Below are 13,413 nucleotides of genomic sequence, written 5' to 3'. Positions count from 1 at the left end.
CCCACTAGCTTTGACATGTACTCAGAAATCAGCTGACTTTCTTACCAAAGTTCAGATTTCTGATACTAGATTGTTTTGATAAAACTTTATCAAAATCATACACCTTTCTTAGATAGCTCACATGTGTGTCTAAACAATTTTAGAACTATGAAAAGGGATGCCGTAATCATAGTCTCAATTGTTTAGACCTTTGCCACTTCTCACAAGTCCATGTTAGTGTGCCGGTAAACCACACACGCTCCACTAACGACTTTGAGAATGCAAATATCACAATTGCTATCTAGCTAAAATCTACTTAGTGAAAGTGTTTCCTCACCATCATTTTCATGAATCGGAGAGAAACCTTATGACACTTAGATTTAATAGTGTATGTGTTCTTATCCATGTGAATTTGTCAAAACCATAATCACAAGACAAGGTTAGTGACAAATCCAAACTCATATTGATTAAACTTGTGCAATCTTAAATTATTGCCATTTGGCAGCTCAGGTGCCTGCCATTGCTTCCAAGTAGTTGTGCAACCAATTGAGAACTCTCAGAACTCCTATGCAAAGCCAACTTGAATAGGCACAAAAATTTCAACACGATAGGTTATAAACCTCAAGTCGTGTGCTAGTGAAGGACTTTAGGTTTTATTCTTGATTAAGTCTTGAAACTTTCAAGAGCTTTAAGACTCCCACTGTCCTCTTGACATATAAGACTCCCTTGTCAAATATTCAAGAGATAGTGCGTATTCTTTATCAAGACTAACACTTTACACAATTGGCCTAAGTTGGTCTCTGTTTTATCCAAAACATCACAACTTACCAATTTCAAATGTACAAGAGTAGATAACCTTTTACTCTTACATTTGACTAGTGTTAACAAACCCTCTTTAAGATATGTCACTCAAGTTACAATCTTGGAGTATGACTCTAAGAATTGTTTTGGAACGAAGTATGACTCATCTTTTTGATTTAACCATTTCAACAATTCATGACTCCTCTTCTTAGTCATAAGAATGCACTAAGATGACTTTAGAGGACCAATTGTGATATGGTATCTTAATCATTAAGATGATCATAAACATGATACTAAAGTACTCTCCCATCTTTTCAGATTTGAGAAACTTTTATCTTTTTGCCATACTTTGATTCTTCTTATTCGTTCTGTCTCACATTGAAACTTCTCCAATGCTACAGACTTATACTTAAACTTATAAGTATAACCATATTTACTGAACTTAAGTAAATCATGACGAATAGTCTTCTTGATCTTTTGTGGTGGACTTGACCAGTGCACAAGAATGTGTACTCGATCCCTTAGTCCTTTCCTTATTCACATAAGGAATTAGTCTTAATTTTCCAAGCTGAAAGTTCTCATTCATCATACTATACAACTTGCATGATTCCAAGTTTCGGTCCAATTGAACCTTGGGTGATGAGAATCTTTCCTTATTTGGTAATATTAGACACTACCACAACCGAAAGAATCAAATCCATTTTTCCAATATTGCTATCAATGGAATCTTATAAGCAACAACTTTTCACAAATGCCATTGTAAGGATACTTAAAATAAATAAAATCAAAACCTTTTTCTTTTATTTTAAAACTTTGCGGAAAAACTTATCCTTACAATCCATATGAAAACCTTGTTGTTATCTATTCCTAAGCAATATAAATATCATAACTCTTAAGTAATAGCCCAAAATTCTGATCATCGAACCATGCGATTGAAATCCATCTTCGCGATCAGAATCAGCATGTACTTAATAGAGTTAGACAATGGACTTTACCTGAAGTAGAGCCAAACTTATTGACTTTAACATCCTTAGGTAAATTTGGCAGCTTCGTAACCAATGCCCCTTCCTTTGGCAATAGTTACCTATGGACCCTTGATAATGAGACTATCTCAGACTTTGCCTCTCTCTTTACCATTGGGTCAACCGAGTTGACTATGGCCGATCCCTTTCCATTGGGAAGAGAGAGCTTTACTGGATATCCAATGTCATCATTGTCAATGTCCATAGCGTTTTAGGAAGTTGATCTTAGCAAATAGATAAGATCATTAAGGGTCTTGTCTTAGTCTGTTTCATAGGATTCCCAAAAGAACTCACTATGTGACTTAGAAAGTAGTTGAGCCACCAACTTTCTCAACACTTTGACACCCAACTCTCCCGGCTTGTCAATATGTGACTACATCTCCAAGATGTGATCACACCTAGACCTTGCCTTGCCAATAGGGCTTGAGTGACCTTAAACTTTTTAGGAACTTGTGGGTTAGGGAGAATAATTGGAGGAGGTGAAAGAAGTATGATATCCATGGGACATCATCTTCATTTAGGAAAGCTTGTTTCAAGAGATTTGGGAAGATCATAAATGTCTAGACCAGACATCTTTTTGGGAGATATTCAAGATAGTTGATTTAAAGTCCTTAATATGACACCCAATATGAAATATTAAGGCTAGGACCCAACAAACTATTTTATAACTTAGAAGAGGGATGCCGTAATCCAAGCTATAAAATATTGAAGGTAGGTGAATGACGATTCACCAATTTCCACCATGAAAAACGAAATAATTTATTAGGTTTTAATTGGATTTGAAAGTCCTGGATCTTTGAGATTCATTGAACTGTTCAAAGGCATGTTTCAATCTCGAGTGTGCCCTTCAGGTTTTGTGACTGGGATGCCGAGGATCACAAAACAAGGTGTGAATAACCATGCAAATATACTTGGTACCCTTAATATTTACCCCTTAATCAGTGTGCCGGTTAACCACACACGCTCCACCGATACTATGATAAATATTAAGTTACCCTTTGCCTACCCTGTTAAGTCCAGGTTAGTGTGCCGGTTAACCACACACGCTCCACTAACGACTTAAGCAAAGTGCAAAGTGTAATTTCATGGGTTAGCACCAAATTCACATTTTCCTAAGTAACTAAGATTGGGTATTAATAAGAGTTTAGTTACTTAGTATTTATCATTAATACTTTTAATGAAAGGAGAATTATAGTCCTTGTCCTACCCGTTCGGCTAACGACCCTCCACCAGTCAAGGAAGCGGTGGGTGAGAGTGGACACCCATTAAACTGCCATTTTATAGGCAGTAACCTTATACCCCCCTTATAGACCGGCTTCGTGAATGAGGCCTACTAAGTGTACATGCAACCCTAAATACCTTGGATCTATGTTTTCTCTATTATACATACAATTATGAACATCCAAGGTATTATCCTAATCTAGCATACAAAATAATAAATATAACAAGATAGAATACATACCTCTTTGATGTAGAATGTCTTCATGAAGCTTGAGTGCCTAGTGCCCCAAGTGTGACACCTCAAATGGTTCACACAACACCAAATACACTTGGAATAACTTGAGAGAAACTTGAACACTCCTTGAAATCGTCTAGCCCTCACACTCACACATTAGTGCACGATTTCTTGAGCCATGGGATTCTTTTATATGGTGGCTATTAGGGTTACACCATCTAACTCATAACTTTACCCATTCCTTATGCTCCATGGATTTTAACCTCCATGGAGTATCCATGGGTCACCCCATGGACTTAGTCCAACATAAGGAATCTTGGATCACAAGCCCACATATATAAGAATGAATGATTTACACAATTAACCCATATATTTAATTAGTCTTCTTTTGATCACTTAATTAATTCCAAATTAATTCTTGATCAATACTAATTAAATAACCTTATTAATATATTAGAACTTATAATATATTAACCAACCTTAAGTGTTATTTCTCTCATTATAGTCTATCCAAATGCATGATGCCATGCAACCCAAATGGACCATGTCGGGTCGGGTCAAGTCTTACCAATTATAGTTATGGACTTAGACATTAATCCAACAGTAACAGCATCAGACTTAAACGGTAATGTACGTAAAATGAGTCTATAACCAAAAAGAAAGTAATGTCACATAATATTCACATTCACATATGATAAAAATCGAACCAAAGAGCACAACACGCAACAAATTAACAAAAATAAGATTCAAAATTTATGCAATTTTCATATTGACATAAACATAATTGAAAAAGATACCTTCGTATGGAGTTCTGTTTGACGATTGATTTCATAACCTTCAGCATCATCCATTCTTGATTGTATCAAAGAAAGTTGTTATATTGTTTCAGATAATTACACACCAAAAAGGAGTTTGTTTGTCTTGACAGATATCAGAAAGAAAAAGATAACCTGTATAGCAAACAACTTACATCAAAATAAAATAAAACATAAATTCATCTACAATTTTACGCAAAAACAAACAAAATGTATCAAAATAATCCGATTTTGTTTTATGTAAAACGTTATCTTTACAAACAAAACAACAAAATCAACAAACATAACAAAAAACTTCGAAAACAGAATACAATATTTCAATGGTTAAACGGCCTAACTAATCCAATTTCACAAAACTCATACTTTTTGTCACATAAATAACTTACAAACATATAAATAAACATTAAAAAAATCAAAGTAATAGCTAATATGAAGTTAAAACCTTGTATCACCCTTTTATGTATTCCAATTTCAGATTGCCCGAATAATTGAAGCAGAATGAAGGAAGTTATGGACACAGGGAATGTTTCGATGTACTACAATGCACATAATTCATGTGATCGCAAATTATAGAATAAACGTGCAGAGCAAAATCTGATGTAACAGGTTAAAGAAGAAACGGTTACAGACACTACCCCTCGACTTTAATCCCAAGTTTTCGTAAACTACAATCACGTAAACTGTGCAAATTTCATTATTGCCCTCAATTTTTTTTATTCATATAAATAATATTTAAATAAACAAATAATAGATAAAAAACAAAAGAAAAAAGCGAAACGTATAATTTAAATTTCCCTCATAAAATCTCTTATATTTTTAAGCCTCTGTAACTACTTAACTGAATTTAGTAGGTATAAAATAGGTTAAATGATTTTATTTTTATTATTAGTATTTATTACAACAATAAATCATAATGACATGTAACCTAAAACAGCCAAAAATGCAATTAAGGGCAAAACGGTCCAAAATAAAAAATATGCACCAGGGCTAAAACGGTCCAAAATAATTAAAACAAATTAGGAATCCGTTCTAACCGTACAAAAGGATTACAAGTATTTTAATTGTATGGATGCTAACTGGTTTCGATTCATACCACATCTGTATTTGTAAATAAAGGTAGAAGATTTAACTATTTAAGCATTATACTTTCAAATATAGCATCATTTTTCCAAAAAAAAAATGCTTTTTTTTCTTATTAGTGCTTTTTACAACAATAAATAAAAATGGCATGTAAGCTAAAACAGTGAAAATGCAATTAAGGGCAAAACGGGCCAAAATATAAAATGATGCAGCAGGGGTAAAACGGTCCAAAATAATTAAAACGGATTAGGAATCCGTTATAATCGTACAAAAAGATTACAAGTATTTTAATTGTACGGATACTAACCGGTTTCGATTCATACCACATCTGTATTGTAAATAAAGTTAGAAGATTTAACTATTTAACCAGTGTACTTTCAAATATCGCATCATTTTTTCAAAAACAAAATTATGCTTTTTTTTCTTATTAGTGTTTTTTACAGCAATAAATCAAAATGATATGTAACATAAAAAAGTGAAAATGCAATTAAGGGCAAAACGGTCCAAAATAAAAAATAATGCAGCAGGGGTAAAACGGTCAAAAATAAGTAAAACGAATTAGGAATCCGTTATAATCGTATAAAAAGATTACAAGTATTTTAATTGTACGGATTATAACCGGTTTCGATTCATACCACATCTGTACAGGTGATTATTATCATGTTTGCAACTTTCAATTTTGTATCATTTTCTACATCAATTTATCTTTTTATAAAGTGGAATTCTTTTTAATATATTGTGGAAAATGGCGTTGGAAAGTGTAACAACAAAAGTAGGTATAGAATATTTGATAGAAGCTTGATTGTGGAATCAACATGGCTGCAAAAATCACCTTGGCTATAGGAATCAGGTTGATTGTAGTTTTAACTATTTATTATTATGACATCATTCTTTGAAAAGTCTACTTAGTTATGTTAATGAAAATTCATTTGTATTTGAATGACATTGCTATGATTGGTAGATTTTCAAAGTAAAAAGATTTAATAGGAAGAATGAAAGTGGGATGCTATGATAAACAAATCAATGAAAGAACATTGTTATTTCTTGCATATAACCATTATCTAAGGAGGGTGTGTCTCTCACATTTAAGCATGCGACAAAAACTTAAAAGCTTGAAAAAACCAAACAGAAGTTAGAAAAATTAAAGGTGCCTCCATTCGAAAAATACCCTGTTCATTTTCCAATATTTTTGAATAAATAATGTAACTTTTTATAGTTGTGAGACAGACTAAGAAATGGAGACAACCAATGAAATCAAAGATAACGAACTCTTCAGATCTCTAAAAGCTTTAAAGAACACAAAAGGTTCTTCAAATGTCTTAAATGCCCCCGACCTTACCCATATCGACCCATGTACACCACAAAGTACAATAAACGAACCGTACGCATCAGAGGCAGCCATAGATGGTGCACCAGAGGTCTCAAGATCACATGACAAACTGAAAGATGTAATTGTGGTGCTTCTTAATGATGAAATATTGAAAAGTAGATATATAAAACAATTGTACATCTCCAACAAATGTATTGTAAATAAAGTTAAAAGATTTAACTATTTAACCAACGTACTTTCAAATATAACATCATTTTTTTAAAAAAATTATGCTATTTTTCTTATTCATATTTTATTTGACAACCCATAATCATTTCAATACAAATAGGGGAGGGGTAAAATGGTCCAAAATCAGAAAAGATGCAGGAGGGGTAAAATCGTCCAAAATCATTAAAACGAATAACGAATATGTTACAATAACAAAAAACATACTCTTTTATTGTAAATAAGAATTAAAATGTAAAGTATGATGCTATAATTTACAGTATAATGCTTAATTACGAAAATATAACATAATTACTTTTTTTATTATTTGTGTTTTTTACAACAAAAACTCAAGACAACCTGTAACATAAAACACTGATAATGCAAGCAGGGGTAAAACGGTTAAAAATCATTAACAATGCAGAAGGGGTAAAATGGTCCAATATCATTAAAACCAATTACCAATCTGTTACAATAACAAAACACACACACACACACACACACACACATATATATATATATATATATATATATATATATATATATATATAAAGTATGATGCTATCATGCAAAGTACATTGCTTAAATAAGACAATAACATAATATTTTTTTGATGGATAACCCAAATTAAAAAATATTTCAACTTCCATAGTATAGACAGAATAATTTATATAAACTTTAACGTCTTTATAATTGGTAAAAGGTTTCATTTTCAGTGTGTTTAACTATTTTGAGGTAAAAAGCTTATTCAGGGGTATATGTGGAAATTCAGAAGATTAACATGTTAACAGTATGTCCAACAACTAAACCATTCAGCACAAGTTCCAAGGACTCGAATTATTCAATGACAGCACACTTCATATATTAATCAACACATATACACCTCCAAAGATCAGCCCTTCGATCAAAACTGAACTGCAAACCTGATAATAGGTTTGACTTTTTCTGTTTTGAACTTGATTTCATTTATTATTTTTCATATGAATTTTCATTAACATAAACTCTATTAGCAATGAAAATCTATTATTTGCATAATTGACTTTCTTTATTGTTTGCAAACCAACACTATCCATCACAAATACAATACAAAATTGGGGGTAGAAAGGGTAAAATGGTCCAAAACCATAAATGATGCACGAGGGATAAACAGTATTAAACGAAATAAAAGATGATGAAGATAGTTGATAATGAAAGTGGGTTACCTTAATTGATAGCAATAAAAGTGAAATAACATTAAAAACAATTAACTACAATTGAAAAACTTATAAACATTAATTCAAAAAAACAAATAACCACTAACTGCAGCAAATCCAAAAGAACAATACAAAAAACAAAAAAAAATCACAAAGTTAATTCTAAATCACTCATCAACATCTGATTCATCAAAAAGTTTCATGACTCGATTTCGAGATTGAATGGAAACTTTCACTTTCTTTTTCACTGGTATCAATGGTAGATCTACACCCAAGTCTTCATCTTCACATAGATCTACAACTTCTTCCCACTTCCAACATACACGCCAACTTCCTTTTTTCTTTTTTTGACAGCTTCTCCTCTTCTTTGGCAATTAAAGAAATCTGAAAGAGAAAAACAAACTAACATGCATATCTATCTGACAACAAAACTAATAAAATCTTTACCTCTTCCGAAATGACCCTCTCCAACTGGGATTTGTAGGGACTGAAGTGAACATTAAAGTCGATTATTTCAACACTAACAGAATCAGAGAGACATGTCGATTTTGATACATCTGAATGTGGATTGACTTTTCCATCAAAATCTCCAAATTTCTACAAAACAATTACAAAAAACACAATTGCTAATATATATCAAATCCAAATTTGAGAAATAAACGAAATTTAACTTCAACGAAATTGAATACACAATGAATTACAAATCAAATCAATCTATTACATACACAATAAGTTCACCTTGTGTGAAGAAATAATAGGCAAATTGCAAACATTAAAGTACAAACCATAGAAATCGATTGAAGAAGTTAATTTTTACCTTAGGTGAACAGATGTCAGACGAACTGGAATCATTAGGATCAAATGTCGATTGTGATACATCTGATAGTGGATCGACTTTTCCACAAACATCTTCAAAGTTCTACATAATAATTAAACATAACACAATTGTTAATACATAAGCAATCGAAATATGAAACATAGTTGAACCTTAACTTCAAATATACATCGACCTTGAAAATACAATCAAGTAACAATCAAAGAATACGATTACTAAGACGAAAAAAGCTTACCTTATCTGAAAAAACAACCAACGAATTGCAAAACATAAATGTATGGAATCAATTACTTTTACCAATTTAAACAAACAAATCCAATGAAATACAAACAACAGAAATCAATTAAACAATTGAATGTTTACCTCAGGTGAAGGTATGTCAGACGAATTGGAATCATTAGGATCAACTGTCGATTTTGATACATCTTTCGGTGGATTCACTTTTCCAGCAACAACTTCAACGTTCTACATAAAAAGTAAATGTAACACAATTGTTAATACATATGAAATCGAAACTTGAAACATTAATGGACATTACCTTCGATTATATATCGAACTTGATTATACAATGGACTAAATATCAAAGGAATGGAGATAATAAGCTAACATTACGAGAAGAAAGAATATACGAATTGGCAAAAACATTAAATCAAACGAATCAATTAGTTTTACCAATTGAAACAAACAAATGCAATGAGATACAAAGAATCGAAATCGATTAAACAAATGATTTTTTACCTTAAGTGAAGGTATGTCAGACGAATCGGAAGCCATTGGATCAACAGAAGCAACTATTTATTCCGACAATTGTCAATCGACAACTATCATTGAAGCAATTACATTGAAATTCAACTCTTTATATAGGCAAGACAGTTAATGAAAACCACCTGATTTCTAGCAATCATGGAATCGTGTGGTGCAGTTCTTGATTAAAACCAATTTGCGGTTAACGGCAAAAGTCCGATGCGCGCTACACTTGAATGCAATTTCCAAATCAACTGCTTCTTCAGGAAACAACAGTCAATTGTGTACAACGTGGGTAGAGACGGAATCGTGGGGGAGAAGAACCAGGAAGCGAAACTGCAAGAAACCGCCAAAATCGAGTTTATGCGGACGAGATTAAAAAAACGTGGAGTTTAGACGGCTGAGATTTTGAGAACGACGGTTAGACTCACCGTGGTCAATAGTATTAATAATAACCACGGTTGTGCAACCATTGATAACCACATAAATATAAATTATTATTCAGTTTGTTTGGACTGTTTGGTTCTCTCAAATCCAGTCCAAATATTATAATATTTGAATCATACGGTTCCATCCAAATTGCCAAATTTGACAATTCAATTTTATCAAAATAATAAAGTGATGTGGTTCTCTTGATTTTATAGCAATACAATGCATGAATAATTAAAGGAAATAATAACACAACATTACATCCTAACGCCTAATATATTTAAGAAATTCTTTAATAATTTTTTAAAGATTCGCAAATTTACCCAATTCATAATGAATATAAAATGATATGAAAAACTAACAAAAATGAAGAATCTGAAAGGCAATCTTCATTACCCAGTTAAATTCAAACATCAACAATCTTGTATTCTTCAAGAATCAATAAAGAAGAAAACCCTCAAGATTCTTAACACGCATTTGTATTATATCCCACAAGATACTAACTAAGAAACAAAATGGATCCTAAAACCTTTTAAAGAGCACCCATCCATGATCATCCAATCAAATCAAAATACACAGAATCATCAAAGATCATACTGTCAAGTGTCAAGAACCCCTCTGCTTACCAAAATAATTATCCCAACTTGAGATTTTATCTGCAACAAAATAATTAACAATGCCCCAAAATATAATGCATTTTCTGTAACTTTCTGCAGCAACATACTTTAACAATACTATTTTTCCAATCAACATTCCAAGGTAAATATAAAATCATCATTTTGACCATTTCACATCAGGGTAAACTAGTCATTGTGGGGACACGAGTTAAACAGACAAATACACACAAACAACAATAATTTATCCAACCAAAACTCAAGAGTAAAATGATCGTTTTTGACACGTCATATACGTAAAATTCAAATTTATAGGGTAAAATAGTCTTTTGACGAACTTATGGACTCTTCAGCCGGAAATAGGTCAAATGGTTTCAGTGTGACAAAAAAACATGCGAGTGGCTTAATTTGACCATAGTTAAAAAAATATTTAAGAGTTAAGACAGATTGGCCGAATTTAAAATATTTTTGAGATGGAGGGACCAAAGTAGTAAGAAATGATAAATGGGAGGAGATGTATGTAATACCATGTTCTTGAAACTTCTGATAGTTTCACTTAATAGTGTGAAGAGAAAACTGTTTTACAGATAGGTCCTTCTCCTTCCACTTCTCAGCAATCCTTTTTAGAATAACAACACTTGCTTCTAAATTATCCTCATAAAGTAAACCTTCTCCTGCAAATATATATATATATATATATATATATATATATATATATATATTTGGATGAATAAATAAATTTTAAAAATCTTTTTGTTGTGTGAAATAATAGTGAAAAACAATATATATACAAAACCCACCCACCGTTTATAAGAATCAGGATTTTGAGTTAAGCACCAGATAAAAATTCCAGATGCTTCAATGGGTAGCTCCAAGATTCCTGCCAAAAAAGTGTTTGGTATGATCGAATTGGGAAAAAAATGGAATGGTTTATTACATCGGAATGAGAAAATGGTGTCCGTTTTGTCTCATCGATTGAATGTAATGGACATAGGTTACATAAAAGTAAAGATAGAGATGCAAATTGGGTCAAATATATTATATTCCATGTGCAAATTCCCATATACAGGGCCTGTGTGCCCAAATCTTTCAACAGAGTTCATAGATTTGGAATCAAATGGAGTAATCCACTTTGCACGAGATGTGTAATGATCAAGAAGATAGATTCGAGTTTAACCTAATAGCCCCTAAAACCAAAACCAAACGATTTGAATAATGAACAATGAAAAAAATAACTCATAATCTTTTCCAATAATACCAAATGCATAATGAAAATGGCCATTCGAGGAAACCCCAGTTGAATTTTGGAAAAATCAAATAACCGAAATCTTCAAACAACATTGCAAATGGAGATATGGGAGAAGGGATTAAGTTTTGAGACATCACCAGTTGCAAGAGCATGTGTCCCATTACAATTACAGTAAGAAGTACAGTGGATTATTTCAACCTCCTGTTTGATTGCAAAATCAACAACATGAAACAGATTAGGCTCAAATAATCAAACTCGAAGATAGAGATAGCGGAGCTGTACTTTGCATCCCATGTTCAGTATATTTAAAACTTACAAACAAAAGCGGCACAGATCAAAACTTGTTAACCAATCAAATTTATCCCCAGTAACTATATAAGAATCCCTTTTACATGATCTCAGAAATTGTGCTTCAACATCAATGCATCACAATCATCTTTGTTCTTGAAGAAGATTCTTCTAATTTCTTCTTGCTACTGCTACTAGCATCTGAAAACCTGTCAACATCATAGATTTGGCACGAAATTCTCCTCCCCCAATTACAAATCCCACTCTTCAAATCAACCCCAAACGTCATGTCAGTTTCATTCTTACCACCGCCAATCTTAAAACTTATCTTTTTCCTTTTCTCTGGCAACTTGCTGATTTCCTTATCTGATTCGGTAGATTGCATCTTCTTCTCCCATGTGGTTTCACCTTCATTTGATGCAGTAACGATCGGTTGTTCTCCCGCGTCACTGATTTTAGGGAAATCCGGTAACCATCTCGGAACGTGATTCCATTTGGTATTCTGATTGGGAAAACATGGTGAATTTGATGGAAGTGTAGGGCTTCGACGAGGCAAGGGTTTTGCAAACGGGGTTTCGCGACTCCGATAGACAAACTTCATCGTGTCACGGAGAATCGATGAATCGCTGAGTATATATAATCTTCTTTTAGGATCTGAGTTTCCATGGAATCCAATGTCGGAATGAAGATCTTCCAATGCACGGACGATGTCGAAAAGGTTGCACTGCGTCCGGCCGGTGGATCCAGCGGAGGTAGTAGAGTACTTCGCCAGTGATCGAATGTACCTGACGGCAACGTCCGTTACGGTTTTGAGTGCTGAGATTTGAGCGCCTTGATATCCGACGGACTGACACATCTGTGCGACGGCGATTCTCATGACTGCCGTGTTGAAATCCGAAGATTCCAAATCACTTTTATTGGATAATCGGGATGAATCTTTGATTTTCTTCTTCTTCATTGTGGAATCAAATAAAAAAAAAACATACTAGTAACTAGTCCAATCTGTTTTCAAGGAGAGATTTCTCTGTATTTAAGCTTATGATTGGTCTTCACTCTTCACGATGACCTAACCCAACCCAAGAAGAAATGGAAAAGTTTAAAAATAATTTGGGCCCAATTACTTAGGCTCTGGGTAATGGGTATCCACAGTGGTTTATGTGTGAAAAGAAGGTTCACGTAGAGTTTTTACCATTTATAATCAAACTTTTTTCCTTTTTTTTATTTATTTATGGTGTTCACCGGTAGTTGGTGGTGAAGAGGCAAAAAAAAAAATAAAGAAAGAGAGTGACCGATGTTGCTGCTTATTTCTGGATGTCTTCCTAGACACCACAGCCAAACCACCAGATTTTAGGGCCGTGTTCACGCATCCCTTAG

General features: G+C 33.0%; 1 protein-coding gene across 10 annotated transcripts; it reads right to left on the bottom strand.

The window, feature by feature from the left end:
• Positions 1–7,915: 7,915 nt before the first annotated feature.
• On the bottom strand, positions 7,916–13,163 carry LOC145165623 (uncharacterized). Of its 10 annotated transcripts, none has more exons than XM_079084386.1 (8): positions 11,307–13,162; positions 11,030–11,176; positions 9,603–9,795; positions 9,454–9,536; positions 9,079–9,180; positions 8,698–8,799; positions 8,328–8,477; positions 7,916–8,264 (listed from the first exon to the last, which is right to left on the bottom strand). In XM_079084386.1, the coding sequence occupies exons 4-8, from the start codon at positions 9,487–9,489 to the stop codon at positions 8,166–8,168; spliced, it is 489 nt and encodes a 162-aa protein (XP_078940512.1). In that variant the 5' UTR covers positions 9,490–9,536; positions 9,603–9,795; positions 11,030–11,176; positions 11,307–13,162; the 3' UTR covers positions 7,916–8,165. The 10 variants fall into 10 exon arrangements, 4 of the variants coding, with proteins under 4 accessions (XP_078940512.1, XP_078940513.1, XP_078940511.1 ...); XM_079084387.1 differs by having other exon boundaries at positions 9,454–9,506; XM_079084385.1 differs by having other exon boundaries at positions 9,454–9,795; positions 11,307–13,163.
• Between the last annotated feature and the right edge of the window lie 250 nt (positions 13,164–13,413).

This window comes from Lactuca virosa, chromosome 3 (genome assembly GCF_052849685.1).
Source record: "Lactuca virosa cultivar CGN04683 chromosome 3, Lactuca_virosa_CGN04683_v6, whole genome shotgun sequence".
NCBI classification, from domain to species: domain Eukaryota; kingdom Viridiplantae; phylum Streptophyta; class Magnoliopsida; order Asterales; family Asteraceae; genus Lactuca; species Lactuca virosa.
Note: the sequence above shows the minus strand (reverse complement) of the source record. Positions and strands in the feature narration are given on the sequence as shown.